This window comes from Pelobates fuscus, chromosome 2, assembly GCF_036172605.1.
Source record: "Pelobates fuscus isolate aPelFus1 chromosome 2, aPelFus1.pri, whole genome shotgun sequence".
NCBI classification, from domain to species: Eukaryota; Metazoa; Chordata; class Amphibia; order Anura; family Pelobatidae; genus Pelobates; species Pelobates fuscus.
The window spans coordinates 13891126-13911372 of NC_086318.1; the positions used below are offsets into that span (position 1 = coordinate 13891126).

A 20247-nucleotide genomic window follows, 5' to 3' on the forward strand; every position below is an offset into this window, starting at 1 on the left:
TGACCGGCCCCCTCTCTTTGCAGTAAAAAGGTTATTTTATTCTGCTGCACAGCGCCGGTCTCTCCCCACCTGGGGAGGCTATTGCAGATGCCAATCAGCATCTCATCATAGAGACACACTGATCGAATGGAACTCTATGGAGAACGTTCAGCATTTCCATGCAGGAGGTGGAAACACTGAACACCAGTGCTGCAGACTGTGTTTACAGTGTCATAGATACCAAAACCACTGCATTAAGCTGCATACTATACAATGCCCCTATTAACCAAGCCCTTGTATCCATGAGTCTTCTGTTATAGTGCAATGTGTTCTCCTATTTATATTTATTGAGTCATATTTAAATTGCTTTTCTTTTCTGGAGTTAGTAACCTGGGTAGGAAAGAAGAGGGAATCGATGTGACACATACATTTAGATTTATTGTGCTCCTGACACTCAGTGTAATGTGTCTCGTCCCATCATTTCATGGATTGTTATTATTATGGGCTCGCTTTCGTTTCGCTGTGCAAAGCACGCAATGAGCTAATATTTATCAGTATTCTCCCATATGATCCTTTCAGATAAATCTAACACACTTTGAAATGTGCCTGTAAAGTAATTCTTTGCATTACGAGTAATTCTGGCAAACAGTGATAGATGTGAGCAGTCACCATGGAAACCATGGAAACGAATTTTAGAACCTAGCCCCACAACTAGAGATGTCCCGAACAGTTTGCCGGGAACTGTTCGCCAGCGAACATAGCTTGTTCGCGGTCGCCGCGGCAGGCGAACATATGTGATGTTCGGTCCACCCCCTATTCGTCATCATTGAGTAAACTTTGACCCTGGCCTGTACCTCACAGTCAGCAGATACATTCCAGCCAATCAGCAGCAGACCCTCCCTCCCAGGCCCTCCCACCTCCATGACAAATTGGGGGCGGACTGAACATCGCATATGTTCGCCCGCCGCAGCGACCGCGAACAAGCTATGTTCGCTGGCGAACAGTTCCCGGCGAACTGTTCGGGACATCTCTACCCACAACTGATCAATACTAAAAAAAAAAATAACATTACTATAAATATTTATATGTAAAAAAAATGTAAATCTATCTTTTTTTTTGCAGCTAATAGAATGTGAGGTTTTAAATAGTTGGAGGTATTGGATGGTGTCGGCAGCAATGGGCATGGTGAAGATGTTTCGCACCTTACAGCCTAAAGATGGCCCTGTTCGTGTATCAGACTCTTTATGTCTGAATAAAGAAGCTCTGACACGTCCATTGATTGGGATTTGCTTTTTGGACTGTTTGGGCGGTTGTTCCATTAACTGCCAGCATATTCCCAGCGTGCAGTGCCGTGATTCCACCTTCACACACCTGCATTTAATATCTTCACATCCAGCTCCACTGATACCAACTCTACAAATTGAATGTTAATCATATACAATTCGTCGTCATAGCAACTTTACCAGGACACGCGTGTGCACTTACCTGAGATCATCTGAACAAGTTGTCCACAGTGATACCATGCAATAAACGTACAACATGTCCCAGATATTTATTGAAAACCACATACACCATGTATGTACGTACCATGTATGTCAAATTACACAAAGATTGGCTATAATGAATAAATGTACGTAAATACAGAATAATACATTTCGAAGTGCTTCCAGGCCCCATTTCAAAGCAAATAAATCAGGAAACAAAATATTTTCAGTACATTGTTTGACTTATTCAGCAACAATTTTTTTTACAAATATTTTCAATGTTGAAAACCGTGATGGATAGTACGTCTAACTAGTTAACTAATAACAAATTCGTTCACCAGAAGACACAGGAGTTCCGAAGACCTGAACTTCACAAAGCTGGAGATATGTTTGTTTTCCGGGTAAAACGATGTTGACGTACCGGCCGGTCATGCCGTTACATTGGAAGCTTTGAGTAGCAGCATTCGGTAAGTATGTGACCACTGCACAGCTGTATGATCAAAATAAAAAATATTAAATATCAGTTTCACACGTTGATCATTTTACAGAACCAGCCCATCAACATTAAATAACCTGGAACTAAGGAAACTAATAGCGTAATGTATCTTAAAAAGTACTTATTAAACAAAAGTAAATATTATGATTTGTATTAATTATGATATGTTTTAATCAGACACCTAAATCGACTAACGGTAGACTTCATCGTTTTAAACTTTTTTGTCTTGCAGCTTTTTTTTATAGATGTTATGTTAGCTCACTGAAACACGTGGAACGATGGAACAGCTAGTTATGGTTGTAGGTTATCTTACTAGATTGTAAGAAATTAGGGACAGGGTTTAACAACAAGTGTTCAATTTTAAATATTAGCCATCTTCTGAACTAACATATTACAGTAATAAAGGAAGATTGACCTTGGGTTGTTATTTCCATTGTTTTCCAATGAGTCGCCGATAAGAATCATGGCGCCATCCAGTCTCTCGCCGCAGCAATCTCCCCTGTTTGTGATGACTATTTTAGAAATTTTGTGCTCGCTCAACAAATCGACCCTCCACCATGGAGACACGTCAGCATTTGTGCAAGAACAAGAGCCGTGGTAGAAGTTAGGATCCTGATTGCCATCGATTGCATTTATGGCAACATTTAAATACGAGTAGACAGAAGACTGGGTAGCCCGTCCTCGAAGAGCGATGTTTTTATCTGTAATTACAATGAAAGAGAGAAAAAAACTAGAATAGAAGTATTGTATATAACTTCAGGAATAGTACACAGCTTATACAACATATAAAACAGTGTGAATAGACTGGATTATACACTGCTGCAGCTCTAAACATGCACATTAAAAAATCATTACCAATATTTAAAAAACAAAAATACAATTTAGACTTGATTAAAAAAAACAACCTTCAAGATTTAATCAGGAGGCCGTTTCAGACACACCAAAGACGGGGAAATGAGAAGCTAAACCATGTAGAGCTCTGTTTTAACCTATGATGTACATGGCTTCAGTATCAAGCTGTGGAATCTGGCTTCAGGACTGGAGTTTGATTGCAAGAGAAGAGCTTATGGATATCGATTACTGCAACTACCATTAAGGATTGGAGCCAGGGAACTAACAAAGAAGGGCAGGGTCATGCCACTAGAATAGAGAGGATTGTGGTCTGCTATCCACTGAGAAATTATTATATTCCACTTCTTGCAGTGTTAGTATAAAACATTTAATATAAAATTATTGCTCTAGTTTGGTCTCAACTGGGGGTATTTGTGTGTAGTTGCCTCCTAAGCCAAATATAATCAGCACTGTCCTGCTGTTGACAGCAAATTCACAGTTTTTGCATGATGGTCGTGGCAAGAAAAAGTCCTTCTACATCTGTGATCAATAGACTTCCAAACAGAGAGGGTCACTGGACAATGAATGACTGGGAATATCAGAGGCGCTGGTCTGATAACATCTTTTTAGTTTATTTGTACTAGTGATGTAAAGCGATTTCAATTACTTTGTGGAGGAGCCATGCTATTGGCTACACCTTCATGCCTTATATTATATTCCTTTGTGTGTTTGTTTTTGCATGCTTACCGAATAACGTCTTCTATAAATTACATTTTAACAATAAACAAAACAATTGCACGTGATGGATATTATACTTATCCCGAATCTTGACTTACCATGTATCACAGACACAGTCACAACTACACCTCTATCACATGAATAATGCGAGGGTTTATTCATCTGAAATCATCGTCCAACACCATTAAATATAAAGCGGGAGACTGACCCACATTGCGTTCCTTTTATAGTGCAGATCTAATCTCTAAACACCAAACAATGATTCCGTACCTATAATCCATCAGTTCTTTAGCCCTCGCACCATCTCCTTTAGCTTACCTCACTTTATTTATTTAGTTTAAGTTGTTCATCTACGTAGTTTTTTTCACATCTAACTGGCTGTTTATTATAGTTGCACTGTCACTTTAAGATGAACTAGAACTATGTTTTTTATCCTCGAAGTATAATATTAATATTTTTCTTGTTTGATTTGCTATTAGTTTATATTATTATTTTGACAATACGATATAGCAGATACGCAATATTAGCCAAGACATTATACCAGATAATTAAAGCTGTCAATAGTACAGTTTTTGTTTTTAAGGGTGAAAGCTATTTTTGATATAATTAGAGCAATGAACAGTTACCAAGTTATGTGATAAGATACTATAACATTCTTATAACATTATATTTCACTGTAAACAAGCTGTCATCATTCTGATCAGGTCAGATAAGAGACTTATACCGGGGTTAACTTTGGGTTCTTTATTGGTAAACATTGACATGGTTAGTCAAGAAAAACAATAAGTGTAGCAGGACTTAAAGGGAAGTGGAAATAAAATAGACAAAGGGAGAAAGCAGAAACGAGATTACTGGTTGGTTTATTGAGGGTTATAAAATAAAGTGTTTGGACAATAAGCCCCAGACAGTTTATAAAGTAGCAGGAAAACCTATAAACGGAATCATAGGCAATAGGTAGAAGGATAACCCATAAATGAAATTATAGGCAGAAGGTGGAAGGAGAACCTATAAATGAAATTATAGGCAGAAGGTGGAAGGAGAACCTATGAATGAAATTATAGGCAGAAGGTGGAAGGAGAACCTATAAATGAAATTATAGGCAGAAGGTGGAAGGAGAACCTATAAATGAAATTATAGGCAGAAGGTGGAAGGAGAACCTATAAATGAAATTATAGGCAGAAGGTGGAAGGAGAACCTATAAATGAAATTATAGGCAGAAGGTGGAAGGAGAACCTATAAATGAAATTATAGGCAGAAGGTGGAAGGAGAACCTATAAATGAAATTATAGGCAGAAGGTGGAAGGAGAACCTATAAATGAAATTATAGGCAGAAGGTGGAAGGAGAACCTATAAATGAAATTATAGGCAGAAGGTGGAAGGAGAACCTATAAATGAAATTATAGGTAAGTTTAAGGAGTGATAACAGAAAAGAGAGTTAGGCAATATGCCCCAGACAGGTCATTAAGTAACAGGATAACCTATAAGTGATATTAGAGGTAAATAAAGAGAAGGAAAACCTATAAATGAAAATATAGGTCACACATAGACAAAATACAACTTGACAGAAATAAACAGAATATAAAGGTTAGACGTTTAGTGGATCAGCCTCTTTGGTTTTCGAGGTAGAACTGCAGGTTTTAGATAATTGTAACTGGGTCTTTAAGGATAATTGCAAATATCAGGAATGTTTGTAATATCCAGGTTGGTTGCGTAGTTTTCGGTAGGTGTACAGTAGGTTAGAAACAAAGCAATGAGGAATCAAAGTCCAATATGGAATAAAAAGGACAATATAGTCAACAGAACAACTACAGCTGTAGTTGTTCTGGTGAGTATAATCATTGTCTTCAGGCCTTTTCAGAGAAAATACAGTGTTTACATTGCCCCTAGGGACACCTCCAAGTGGCCACTCCTCAGATGGCCACTGGAGGTGCTTCCTGGGGCAGTGCTGCACAGTAGACGCTCTGCATGGGGATGCTGTATTTTCCTCATGGAGATGCATTGATGCTGATTAATGCTGATTGATGCTGATTAGACAAAACAATGTTTAGCCCCGCCCCCTTGCTGATTTTAGCCAATCCAATGCTTCCCCATAGGGAAGCATTGGATTGGCTAAAAATCGACAATTATGATGATGTCACCAAGGGGGCCCGCGCGGCGCTGGAAATAAAGTGAGTTTTATTAACATTTAAGGGGGTTAAGGGGGGGCAAGCCACCTAAATGGTGGGTTTAGCACTATAGGGTCAGGAATACATGTTTGTGTTTCTGACCCCATAGTGTTCCTTTATGTAGGTAGGAATTGAAGATCAGGTTTGTCCCCAAGCGTTTTGATAGTAAACAGATTGGGAATGTAGCAGGTCGAAAGGATAAATCCAGGTTTCCTCAGCGGGAGCCAGGATCAGAACATAAACTTCAATCAATGTAAAGGCCCTTAGTTTAGCAGGGTGTGGCCTCTTATATCAGATTCAGCAATCAAGCTAGGCAGGTAAGAGGAACAGTGGTTAGACTAGTGTTTAGGGAGACCACTAGTGGTGAAAAACTGGAAGAGTAGAAATAAAACAAGAAATGAAACATCACTTTGGTTGTCAGGATAGGATCCTGACACAAGCCTACACCATAGCAGCCAGGCCACTGCAAGTCTGGCAACCAAAGCTCTGGTGAATTCCTACCAACGGCTAGTGAATAACCTTCAATCGACAAAATAGTTACTGTTAGCCGGGGGTATAAGTCGAAGCAACAATGAGGGTCTAGCACACCACCAACAATGTCCCACGGATGGGTTTTTAGGATTTTACGAAACTGAGAGGGATCTCTGATTTTCAGAGACTTTGTGATGCACGTATGCACACTTTGTCTCGGAGTGTGGCCTGACGGACCTCCGGTAGAGGTAACTGGTGTGTCTGGTTCACTTTAATATAAGCTTGTTTAATTTAATAAATTGGTGGATGTTTTGGTTTTTACATGTCAAGATTGCCATCTTTTGCCTATTACATTAAGAGAGGATTCCAAGGAGAATGGCACAACTATTCATTATATGTGCAATAATTGGGGACTGTAAGAAGTCATTAAGGTGGGCAACTTTAGCTTAATGAAGTAGTTTTGGTGTATAGATCATGCCCCTGCTGTCTCACTGCTCAATTCTCTGCCATTTAAGAGTTAACTCCCCATAGTGGTCCTTTAAACACACACAGGAGGCTGTTGCAGGTTTGAGCAGGACAGTAACAGAGCAGGAGAGAAAAATAATGTGAAACAGACTGTGCAACAAGTTAAGCTAAAAATGGACACTCTTTATCAGGAAGTGTTTTGGGAGGCTGTGTGAGTTACAGTTAGGGAAGGTGTGGCTAGGGCTGCACAAACCACATAATTCAACTCCTAAATGGCAGAGAATTGAGCAGTGACATGACATGACCTCGTAATTAAGCTAATCATTACATTAGAAATTACAATGTAGAAATTGCTACATTATTGGTTCATTATCATTTTTTGCACATCTGCTTGGACTGTAACTTGTAAATTTAACACAATACAATTGACATTGTTTATTAGCTTATTTTTTATTAGATTCTGCCTTTCATATTGAACTCTTAATATAAAAGTTCTGTGCATATCGTCCTGTACAAGAGTGTCATTTAACAAATGTAAAGTTAATGTTGCATAATGTAAACTTATAATAATCAACTCACATTGATCATTGTCCTGTGCAGCAGTGCTGGATATCATCCACAAGAGGGCAATAGTGAGTAGATAAGCCATTCTTCTAAATGTGCAGGTCTGACTACAGTGAAGAGAATTATATTTAGATAGATCAGAAACTGTAACATATATTTATTTATAAAATATTTTACCACGAAGGATACATTGAGATTTCATTTTCAAGTACGTCCTGGGTCCACAAACATTGCATTGTAACAACAGGGAACAGCATAATATTATAAATACAAAGTAATATTAAAAATACAAAGTACCATATATACTCGAGTATAAGTCTAGTTTTTCCGCACATTTTTTGTGCTGAAAAACCCCCACTCGACTTATACTTGAGTCAATGTCTGTATTATGGCAACTTACATTGCCATAATACAGACTCGGACCGCCGGGCTCATTACAAGCCCGGCGGTCCTGTTGGGGGCTGACAGGAAGCGTTTACTTACCTTTCCTGCAGCTCCATTCTCCTGCATTCTGGTCAGCTCCCCTGTAAATCTCGCAAGAGCCGCGGAGTCAGAGCGTTCCCACAGGTTACCGTGGCAACGCTCCGCGCGGCACGCAGACCGCGAGACTTACAGGGAAGCTGACCGGAACGCAGGAGAAGGGAGCTGACAGGAGTTGCAGGAAAGATAAGTAAACGCTTCCTGCCAGCCCCCCTCCTGCACAGTACACACCACTGGACCACCAGGGACAATTTTTTTTTTAAATAATACAAAAATAATAATAAAATAAAATGGAAAAATGTAATAAAAAAATATTAAAATAAAAAATAATTATAATCTTAAAATAAAAAAAATTTAATATTTAAATTAAAAAATTTAAAATAATAAAAATGCCCTCCCCCCACACACTACACACACACTCTGCATTATATACACACACACTCATACAAACACACACTCTGCATTCACACCAACACACAGAGTGTTTATATAATGCAGAGTGTGTGTTTGTATGAGTGTGTGTGTATATAATGCAGAGTGTGTGTGTGTTTGTATGAGTGTGTGTGTGTATAATGCAGAGTGTGTGTTTGTATGAGTGTGTGTGTGTATATAATTATAAAAATCACAGAATTTCATAGCCCCAAGTTTTACCCTCGACTTATCCACGAGGCATAGCATATTTCACAATTGTTGGTCACAAAACTGCACTCGACTTATACATGAGATCGACTTATACACGAGTATATACGGTAATATTTAAATACACATATACATTTAACACAGATCAAGTAAACATTATAATCAACCATGATATTCTGTGCTGAGATATGTTGACAGGGATATGTTGAAAGGATGAGTTCCATAATTGTGGTGCTCTGAAGGAAAAGGAGGATCGAGACACTTTATTTTTGTATTGCGATATGCTAAATAAAGTGCTGGTACTGGATCGGAGGTTATAGGAGGTGGGAACGGCCGGGGAGAGCATTCTACTCAGGTAGGGTGGGAGCTTCCCAGAAATGCTCTTATGCACAAGGCTGGAAAATTGGAGGGTACCTCTTGATTCCAGCGACAGCTTTTTGATGTCACAATGGTGGGTCATATAATTACATTGTAGCATAAAGCGGCAGAATGGGTTATACAATTGTAACGAAAGCTGGTATTCCATTCCCCGTTCGCTTGCTTCCTCCCGAACTGCTAGGTATTTAGTGATTATAGCTCGCAGTTCGAGAGCTGATTTCTACTTTCCCAGGAATCAAAGTACAGCATGCAAGTAAATTCAGCGGTTCAGCAATCCCTTCCCCAAACATCAGTCGAGACTAGATGAAGGGTACAACTCTGACTTCCCTTTATTGGTACACAAAACTTTTTATGCAAAAGCCCCCTGCAAGGGGTTTCCAACACAACATTACAGGGTCATCCCTCCCATGATCTCTGTGTTTCAGAGAGAATTCAGTCCCCTGTCAGGTACAGCAAATCTACAATTTCCAAACCCCACACACACATTTTAATATTTCAAATGGGTATAATTGATTGTATGGTATGTCCTAGCTTACAACCCTAGCTTACAACTTCTTTAAAGTTTCTGAGTCTTTTCACATGCTTTTCACATTCCGAGTCTTTTCACATGCTTTTTACAGGCCCATATGTAGGCATGGCACTCCGTGACGGCGTTCCGTCACAACAATGTATTAAGTTTATGAAGGTGGGTTTGCGGCACAGGTGCATAGACTACATTCACTTAATTAATGACTGGAATTAGCATTTGTTGTACAATCCTTTCCTTTACTGTGCGGCTTAGGCAGGATTTCTTTCTATACAGGGCACCTCGTTTGGGGGTTTTAAGATATAGTTTTGATTAGAGTTTTTCAATGTGGAGGCTGAAAGATAGATTGGGGTCTAGCAAAATCACTGAAAGGACAGACTGCAGTTAGTGTGCTATTTGATTTTGTTCTGATACATAGATGGGAATTCTGTAATTATTTAATCCAAAGAGCTTTGTGGCAGTTTGTCAGTCTTTAGGAAGAGTTTATCTGTGATCCAATTTTTTACCTCTGCCAACTGGTATTGGAGCAGAGCCTCAAGCTGCGGTAGATTTGGTTTGCTAACGTAGATTACGGTGTTATGTGAATAGTGTGAATAGTAGGGAGTCGAGTATGGAGCCTGGGGGAATATCACACGTGATCGGAAGTGGGAGATGCATAAAAAATCCTTATCAGAGTCTGATATATATTTAATATAAAATGTATAATAATGGAGAATAATATAAAATAATATATCATAGATAAAAGTTACTTACGAGTATTTAAATACTACATCACGTTCTCCTGCTCAGCACTTGGAGTGCAGTATAAACTGGCTGTAATTATGGCCCTTTGGGTTTAATCTTGGACTCTCTGTTTTGGATCCTACATTTTGACGTTTTGACCTTGATCCTGGACGTACCCTGTTGGATATTGAGCTATTCGGTTTAACTTTATTGTCCAGAACTCATTTTATTTCATGGACTAATCCTTCAGGTCTGACCTTGGCCTCGTCCTACTATATATTCATGTCTATTCTTCGTGTCTATCCTTCCCTTTGGATATTGAACTCCATCATCTGGTCTAATACATGCTGTGTGTTGCCAGAGACTGACTTTACTCATTGCTAACCAGAATCCCAGATATCAGAACCATTCAGTCCAGTTCAACAGATAATAAAAAAACATTTTAATTTACATTTTACTGCTCTCCTCTGCGTGTTAAGGATCTGAGCACTGACATTTTCTGCTTCTAAGAACGAACTCCTAAATGTTTATTATTATTGATGATTAATTTAGAATCATTATATTCTTGTACTTCATCAATACACTGTAACTAGACTGGTAATAAAAGTCTCATTTTGCTACTGAATCCATTCATTTTTGAGTAATGAACGTAAAAGGATGATATACAAACAGAAATCAGAAATCTCACCCTGCTCTGGTCTGCTCTGGATGAAAAGGTTATCTCACAGATAATTGTCGTTATTGCAGGAGGTAGCTTATTTTCATCAATATTGATAGCCATACACAGAACTGAATCGGCATTCGCTTCTTTACTAAGAGCAACTCCGAAATTATTCTCAAATGTGAAAGTTTTTATTGCTAACTTTATGAAAGGGACACTCCAGAAACCATAACAACTTAATCTCAATTAAGCTATCACTGGACCAGGATGACCCACGCTTCATCTAACATTAGGTAATAATCCACTTACGAACGATTTAGCCCCAAACTTGCGCAAACGGCACCTGTCTGCAATCGAGCATCCTGCTAGTTGTTAATCAAGTCACAGATCTTTAGACAGGAGTATTAATTGGGTATTTACACATTCTTTTCAGTCACTAGGTTACTTTGTGTGTGTGTGGGGGGAGGGGGTGATGTGACTGGATGACTGAGTTTGTTTTGGGGGGAGGTGATGTGACAGGGTGACTGAGAGTGTGGGGGGAGGGGGTGATGTGACAGGGTGACTGAGAGTGTGGGGGGAGGGGGTGATGTGACAGGGTGACTGAGAGTGTGGGGGGAGGGGGTGATGTGACTGGATGACTGAGTTTGTTTTGGGGGGAGGTGATGTGACAGGGTGACTGAGAGTGTGGGGGGAGGGGGTGATGTGACAGGGTGACTGAGAGTGTGGGGGGAGGGGGTGATGTGACAGGGTGACTGAGAGTGTGGGGGGAGGGGGTGATGTGACAGGGTGACTGAGAGTGTGGGGGGAGGGGGTGATGTGACAGGGTGACTGAGAGTGTGGGAGGGAGGGGGTGATGTGGCAGGGTGACTGAGTTTGTTTTGGGGGGAGGTGATGTGACAGGGTGACTGAGAGTGTGGGGGGAGGGGGTGATGTGACAGGGTGACTGAGAGTGTGGGAGGGGGTGATGTGGCAGGGTGACTGAGTTTGTTTTGGGGGGAGGTGATGTGACAGGGTGACTGAGAGTGTGGGGGTGGGGGTGATGTGACAGGGTGACTGAGAGTGTGGGAGGGAGGGGGTGATGTGGCAGGGTGACTGAGTTTGTTTTGGGGGGAGGTGATGTGACAGGGTGACTGAGAGTGTGGGAGGGAGGGGGTGATGTGGCAGGGTGACTGAGTTTGTTTTGGGGGGAGGTGATGTGACAGGGTGACTGAGAGTGTGGGAGGGAGGGGGTGATGTGACAGGGTGACTGAGAGTGTGGGGGGAGGGGGTGATGTGACAGGGTGACTGAGTGTATGTGTGGGATAAGGGGGTGTTGTGGCAGTGTGACTGAGTGTGTGTCAGTGAGGGGTGTTGTGACAGGTTGTGTGTCAGGGCGGGTAGATATGACAGGGTGACTTAGTGTGTGTGGGGGAGGGGTGATGTGACAGGGTGACTGAGTGTGTGTAAGGGAGCTGTTGATGTGACAGGATGACTAAGTGTGTGTGTGGGGAAAGGGGTGATATGACAGGGTGACTGAGTGTGTGTGTGTACGATCTGGTGTTGTGACAGGATGACTGAGTGTGTGTGGGGGAAGGGTGCTGTGTATGTGTGGGATAAGGGGGTGATGTGGCAGGGTGACTGAGTGTGTGTCAGGGAGGGGTGCTGTGACAGGTTGTGTGTCAGGGCGGGTAGATATGACAGGGTGACTGAGTGTGTGTGGGGAGGGGTGATGTGACAGGGTGACTGAGTGTGTGGGGGAGGGGTAATGTGACAGGATGACTGAGTGTGTGTAAGGGAGCTGTTGATGTGACAGGATGACTGAGTGTGTGTGGGGGAAGGGTGCTGCGACAGGGTGACTGAGTGTGGGGGGAGGGGGTGATGTGACAGGATGTCTGAGTGTGTGTCGGGGAGGGGGTGAAGTGACAGGATCACTGTGTGTGGGGGAGCTGATAATGTGACAGGGTGACTGAGTGTGTGTAGGGAGGGGGTGATGTGACAGGATGAGTGTGGGGGGTAGATTGTACATGGGGAGATTTTATTTTTCCTGTTCAGCTTTGCCTTACAGTGCTAGTCATTATTAATTTTATGTTTAGGTGAATCCCCCTCCTTCTTACCTTTGTCCAGTGAGGAGGATTAGTGCATCTTGTATGGACTAGGATTCCTCAGGTACCAGCTCCAGTAAATGAGATGCCTGGCTATGCATCCCATTTGCAGCAGGTCATAACAGCACAAGGTGCTCTACTAAGTACTAGAGGTGTTTGCCATGAAGGGGATGAATCATTTTAAGACTGGAGAAGTCATTATAAGTTGCATTTGCAGTTGGGTTTGGGGAAACCACTTGAAACATTTGTTGTGTTGAGCTATTTCAATTGCTTTTGTTTGATTTGTTCATTACAAACAGCCGAAAGTCTGTACATTTTGACAATAATCCTGATTTTGAATGGGGGTTGAAATATTTTGATCACAACTGTATATATTTAATGTAGTCCATCTGGAGTGCCAAAAGTTGTCTACCGCTGCTCCAGGCAAGGGTTCTGATGTGCACTAATCTGTAAATATTGGACCAACACAAAATAAAGTACTAAATGAGTCATCCCTATTCCCTTGGGGTCCAGTGGTCTCTGTGGTGGTCCGGTGGGCTACCTGTGGAATCTGCCCTCTGTTTGAGAGCAGACCCCTTGAAATGCCAACTTCCAGTCTCTGCAAAAGGTGCTCTTAGCCAGAGAGCCAGCTCCAGAGAGAGAGCAGCGAAGCGCTTCACGGAGATCTCTAGATTTCCATACCAGCCCACGCAGCGCAGGGGGTGCGGGGAGAACCGCAGAGGTGGCACTTGAAAGGTAGCGCTGACTCTGCTATAAGCACAATCATCGCAAAGAAATCTGTGAACAAATTTTATTTGCAATGATTGTAATTGTGTTACACGATTGTGGGGTAAGGGTCCAGACTTTTCAATCATGTATACACTAGTGCCAACGGGAAGGGGTTTAGGGAACAAAAAATAGAGCAGCATTTGATTGGCGCAGTGTAACATTTTGCCATGCATTCACACAAGCCTCACAATGCATACTTATGGGGAAAGAAAGAGAGAAGGAGAGAAAGATTGATTGTAAATCCTATGCTGCTAATGGAAATAGATTAGTAAACAAAATAACTATACTGTCACAAAAAATGTATTATATAAAGTATATTCAATAGAAACATTATATACTGATTCTCTAACCCAGGTCTGGTGGGTCTGCATATAGTATGAGCATTATGAGTCCCACGGGCCCTTCTACAAGGGGAATTAATTACTGTAAAATATGTCACATGTTACATTGTATAAAACAAGGTATTAATTCTGATTGACATTATTACATTAATCAGACAGTTAGTAATTAGTTACCGTGTACACCGGGATGTTGTTGATGTATCGAGGACGTGCTCCTTACACTGGATCACAGGATGGTACAATCCCATATTTATATACCTCTGAGAAACCCCTCATGTTAAACTGTGGATGTGATTTAAATCCAATTTATCAGGTAACAAGAATGGACGCACCCTGTGAAACAATTGAAAAACTAGAATTTCAGGTTAAAAGAACACTGATTAGTTAGTGTAAATATAGGAGGACAAATATTTATTGATTTTCAATAAGACGCGAAATGATAAGACTTAACGTGTTCTCTAGAAAAATGGAACAAAAATCCTCATGAGCAATGTGCTAGGATTCCTCAGGAATGCGACCAGGAGCTGGTGTCTGGCTATGCATCTCGTATGGGCTAGGATTCCTCAGGAACGCAGCCAGGAGCTGGTGTCTGGCTATGCATCTCGTATGGGCTAGGATTCCTCAGGAACGCGGCCAGGAGCTGGTGTCTGGCTATGCATCTCGTATGGGCTAGGATTCCTCAGGAACGCGGCCAGGAGCTGGTGTCTGGCTATGCATCTCGTATGGGCTAGGATTCCTCGAGAATGCGGCCAGGAGCTGGTGTCTGGCTATGCATCTCGTATGGGTTAGGATTCCTCAGAAACGCAGCCAGGAGTTGGTGTCTGGCTATGCATCTCGTATGGGCTAGAATTCCTCAGGAAAGCGGCCAGGAGCTGGTGTCTGGCTATGCATCTCGTATGTGCTAGGATTCCTCTGGAACGTGGCCAGAAGCTGGTGTCTGGCTATATATCTTGTTTGCAGCAGGTCATAACAGCACAAGTGCTCTACTAAGTACTAGAGGTGTTTGCCATGAAGGGGATGAATTATTTTAAGACTGTAGAAGTCATTATAAGTTGCATTTGCAGTTGGGTTTGGGGAAACTACTTCAATGTTCATTGTGTTGAGCTATTTCAATTGGTTTTGTTTGATTTGTTCATTACAAACAGCCGAAAGTCTGTACATTTTGACAATAATCCTGATTTTCAGTGGGGATTGAATTATTTTGATCACAACTGTATATATTTAATGTAGTCCATCTGGAGTGCCAAAAGTTGCCTACCGCTGCTCCAGGCAAGGGTTCTGATGTGCACTAATCTGTAAATATTGGACCAACACAAAATAAAGTACTAAATGAGTCATCCCTATTTCTTTGGGGTCCAGTGGTCTCAAACTCACGGCCCACAGGACGCATGCGTCCCACAATGGATATAATTGCAGCCCGGCGAGCCGCGAGTGCATGCTTAGTGTTAAAGCAGAATAGGCACCTACTTTCTCCATATTGCAGGTGCCTACTCTGCTAAAAGTTACCCGGCCGGGGAGGAGAGGTTCCTGGTGGCAGCGATGGAGCTCAGCCTTCCTGCTTCTCCATGCTCCCTCGCGTGCGCCATCCGTAGTGATGCCGTGCGCCAAAGTATGACATCATATTCCGACACCCGGCATCACTAAACTGCGCATGAGGGAGCAGTGAAGAACAGGAAGGCTGGTCTCCAGATATAAGAGGGCCCACACCAGCTCCTAAAGGTAGGGAGCAATAAATAAAATGATGTGAGTACAAAAATGTATAAATGTGTGTGTGTGTGTGTGTGGGTGTGTGTGTGTGTCTGTCATTGTGTGTGTGTGTGTGTGTCTGTGTGTGTCTGTCAGTGAGTGTGTGTCTGTCTGTCAGTGAGTATGTGTGCGTCTGTGTAAGTACAATATGTTTTATTGGTGTTCAATGTATCGGGGCCTCTCTCTCTATTATTATAGTAAGGGAGGTAAGTAGGTTTTTGTTGTTGAGTGGGTGGAACCCCCACCCCAAAAACCATGTGTGGCAGCTATTTATTAATAAATGGGGGTGAGATGGGCAATAACCCCTCTTCCCCCTCATTTATTAAAAAAGAGTTTCCACACACCAAATATGGGTGGAAGCTGGGGGGGGACTCTAGGAACCCACATTATCAATGTTAGAGCCCCCACCACCTGCCCATTGAAAGCCTCACCATTGGGGGTGATGGGGTTAGTGATCTGTCCACCTGTCTTTAAACTGAAGCCCACACCTTGTGCTCACTGGTGGGGGTATGTTGGGGGTTTAGTACCAGTGACTGAGCACTTACTAGTCATTTAATACAATGACGAGCCACTGGCACACATGCTCCTACTCATGGCATGGCAAGTGGGGACATGGGGGAGATATAAAACCTCCCTTGTACTAATATGAGGTTTATAGTGACCCTCACAGGCCGTTTTTTACCAACTTACGCATTGGCTGCTAGTTTTGTCAGTGGATAAATAGTTACTGCAGATCCCAACACAATGGAAACAGCTCGGTCATTAGCCGTTTCAGGAGCTTCAGGATTATGCCAGCTGACGATGGCTCGTAATTCTCTTTCTTTCTAAAATCCTACATACTTATTGACCCTTAACAGGGAACACATGGGGTGGGCGGCAGTATTATAACATGGCTGTTTGATACAAAAGTAAATACTAATCCTGCACTCAGACTCCCACTACTACTAGCAGCGATGTCCATAGTAAACATCCCATCACTCACTTTTTGCATGCATTATTGGCTTCCTTATATATTTTATTTAAATGCTTGAAATACCCTTTTCTTAATTTCTAATGTATTGCCCAATGCTACTGTCACATCCTGTTCCTAGCTGCGGATCAGTCTAGTGATGGCTTCTGGTATCCAGTACTCTTTTTCCAATTCTTGTTTAGTTTTTTTTGTTTTTTTCTGGTTTTCTATTCTATGTCTGGTTTTCTTTATGCTGGGTTTTCTGGGTTCATCCCTGTATTCCGTTGCCATCCCTCTTGTGCTCTCTCTCTCAGCCTGCACCCCTCTGTTTCGCAGCTTCCACCATAATTTGCAGAACAGATTATCCAGCTGCTCGTCTAGTGTCTCCGGCAGGCCTCGTACTGCTGTACCAGGTACTTCAGCCGCCATCGTTTCAGAGTGCAGGCCTTAGGACCGGGTGAGTCGCTCAGTTCCTCTTGTTGCTTGGAGATAGAGCCTCTATGCTTTTGCCAGGATAACCCCCACCGACTGGGAAGGGGGGGACAGGGGTCCCAACCACTGCAGCGTTTTGGATTGGCAGCAGGGAAATCGTCCGCCTCTCCCATGCTCACCACCACTTATAGACTGCAAAATGTTGTCGGGCGGTATACAAGAACCCCGCCGGTTGTATCTCATTGTGCCACCAACACTGCATTATTATTTCAAATCCTTATTGCTGCAGAAGACTGCTAGTTAAAATGACTTTATTTTAATAAATTATATATTTTTAAAGTGATAGTATCAAATCTCTTCATTTACCTGCGGTTGAGTTCCAAATATTTTTTCCCCGAGAGTATTACAGGTGCAATCCATCATAGCTATAGAAATTGTACCATGAGAAAATTGGCCCAGTGCTCTAAAAACCCAAAACCCTCCTTCCTACACCAAGACTTCAGCCACGCATTGACCTCTCTAATCTCCCGCTGCCTTTCCACTGGTACACAGTGCCACAGTGGCACAGGTAATATCTCAGAAAATACCACCTTGGGGGTCCTATTCTTAAGTTTGCTACCTAATTCCCTGAACTCATTCTTTAAGGTCCTCCATCTTCCTATAACTCTATAACTCTTTCAGCAACATGCCGGACCCGAGCACCCGGGAGACAGCAAACAATCCAGTTGAGATGATCATAACGGCAGATTGCCCTATCTACTCTCTTAATACCACCACAACCAGTCTAGCCTCTCTTATGTTCTTAACTCCACCCATACTAGAGGGGCTTTTCCGTCGGCTAAGAAACAGTTTCCTCTCGTAGAGCTACTTCTAAGCTGATGCTCCCAACATCTTCACTTAAACGTCAGGACTAGCTAGCCTTTTCCTCTTCCCTCCGCTACCTTGCCCAACTGTCACCCAGCTATATGTCTGTTCCCCAGCTGTCTTATCTCCTCCCACTCCACTACCTGCACCCACTAAACTCTGCTCAGTGAACAAACCCCTCTCAAAATTGTCGATCTCCCTAATTGTCACAAATTGTTTCTCCAGATCTCCAATCCAAGCTTCCAGAAAAGCCACTCACTCACACCTATCACACTCTTGTTGGTTTCAACTCCTGTTTTTTTAACTCCTACTTAAAGTAGCCTACTTAATATAGACTATTCACAAGCAAGAGTGGTTGTTGGCTGCTGAATTCAGCTTTCTCACATTCCCACAATCACTCCAAACCAAACTCTGTCTTAGTTATTCACCAAAGTGAATTTCACATTTAAGGTCCAAATAGCCAAACAGGAGAAATTCTCTGTCAGCTAGGTTTGACTTTTCTGGCTTTAGATTTGGAATTCACTTTGAATTCTCACATTATCGCAGCCTGTATCATTTCAATTGTGAAAAACAGTTTCTATGTATTTTATTTCAATGCCAGAATTCTTTATAGCACTTATCAGTTCAAACATGTGAAACTGGACGACGCCAATGCAAATATGTCTTGATTCCATTATATTTAACATAAAATAAACACACGCACAGACCACATATTAAAGAAAAGTAAATATTGCATCATTTAGTTCATGAATACTGGCTTAAAAATTAACTAAGTTGTAAAAATGTTTATTATTTAGGACCACATGTATTCATTGTGTAGTAGTGGGGTATGGAGTCTATTGGGGATATTCGGGATCCAGATTCATTGTGTAGCAGTGGGGTATGGAGTCTATTGGGGGTATTCGGGATCCAGATTCATTGTGTAGCAATGGGGTGCGGAGTCTATTGGGGGTATTTGGGATTCAGACTCACTGTGTAGCAGTGGGGTATGGAGTCTATTGGGGGTATTCGGGATCCAGATTCATTGTGTAGCAGTGGGGTATGGAGTCTATTGGGGGTATTCGGGATCCAGATTCATTGTGTAGCAGTGGGGTATGGAGTCTATTGGGGGTATTCGGGATCCAGATTCATTGTGTAGCAGTGGGGTATGGAGTCTATTGGGGGTATTCGGGATCCAGATTCATTGTGTAGCAATGGGGTGCGGAGCCTATTGGGGGTATTTGGGATTCAGACTCACTGTGTAGCAGTGGGGTATGGAGTCCATTGGGGTTATTCGGGATCCAGGTTAATTGTGTAGTAGTGGGGTGTGAAGTCTATTGGGGAAATTCGGGATCCAGATTCATTGTGTAGCAGTGGGGTATGGAGTCCATTGGGGTTATTCGGGATCCAGGTTAATTGTGTAGTAGTGGGGTGTGAAGTCTATTGGGGGTATTCAGGATTCAGATTCATTGTGTAGCAATGGGGTGCGGAGTCTATTGGGGGTATTTGGGATGCAGATTAATTGTTTAGCAGTGGGATGTGGAGTCTAGGGGGGTATTCGGGATTCAGATTCATTGTGTAGTAGTGGCGTGCGGAGTCTAGCGGGGTATTCGGGATTCAGATTCATTGTGTAGTAGTGGGGTGCAGAGTTTATTGGGGCTATTCGGTATTCAGATTCATTGTGTAGTAGTGCCGTGCAGAGTCTAGGGGGGTATTTGGGATTCAGACTCACTGTGTAGCAGTTGGGTGCAGAGTCTATTGGGGATATTCGGGATCCAGATTCATTGTGTAGTAGTGGGATGTGGAGTCTAGGGGGTGTAACGGCCACCCTGCTAGTGGAGGGTGTTTCCGCCAACAGAGATGTCCTTTCCCCCTAGAGTAGAGAGCGCTGAAGTATTCCCAACCATCAATCCAAGCAGTGAAGAGTAGGTATAGCTGCAAAGCTCTTATAAGAGCTAGTGGTTATAGCTTGTATAGCATGTCCCTACAAACACGAGGTGAGGCTCTATGTTGAAGGTAAAGCAGTCTTGCTTTAAGGGTAGCCACACTGGCCTTTTACGCAAGTCCCAAAGCAAGAGGGACGCCCACATGGACCTTGTTGGGGACAGTGACACAAACTTACAAACCAATAATAACAGAGTTATAATATAAGGCATTGCCACACATGGCATACAATCCCTCCCCTCTTGGAGATAATTGAGTCAGATACTGTATTAACCCAATTATCTCCAGGCAGAAAAAACACCTATTTTTACAAAGTCCCCAAAAGTACCTCAAAACACACAATATCCCCACAAATGTCACATCCCCTGATAGCCCTGATCTGGGTGACCAACATATCCAAAAATCACCCAGATCAGTTCAGGAGTTCAGGAATTTCCTGGGAGTCACATTTTGACCGACTGCATGCATGGTCCCATGCCCAAAACAGTTCCAGAGAATTAGGCTGTGCGGTCGGTCTACTTCGGAAATTCGAAGTAAAACACA

General features: G+C 42.4%; 1 protein-coding gene across 1 annotated transcript in view; it reads right to left on the bottom strand.

Moving 5' to 3' along the window:
* The window catches only part of LOC134586094 (uncharacterized), a 65186-nt gene extending 51130 nt beyond the window's left edge, over positions 1-14056 (bottom strand). The window contains exons 1-4 of the mRNA XM_063441603.1: positions 13965-14056; positions 7209-7300; positions 2375-2660; positions 1790-1953 (exon numbers count right to left, since the gene is read on the bottom strand). Coding sequence (XP_063297673.1) covers positions 1790-1953; positions 2375-2660; positions 7209-7300; positions 13965-14038 — 616 coding nt within the window. The 5' untranslated portion in view covers positions 14039-14056. The remainder of the gene's footprint in view (positions 1-1789; positions 1954-2374; positions 2661-7208; positions 7301-13964) is intronic.
* Positions 14057-20247: the final 6191 nt, after the last annotated feature.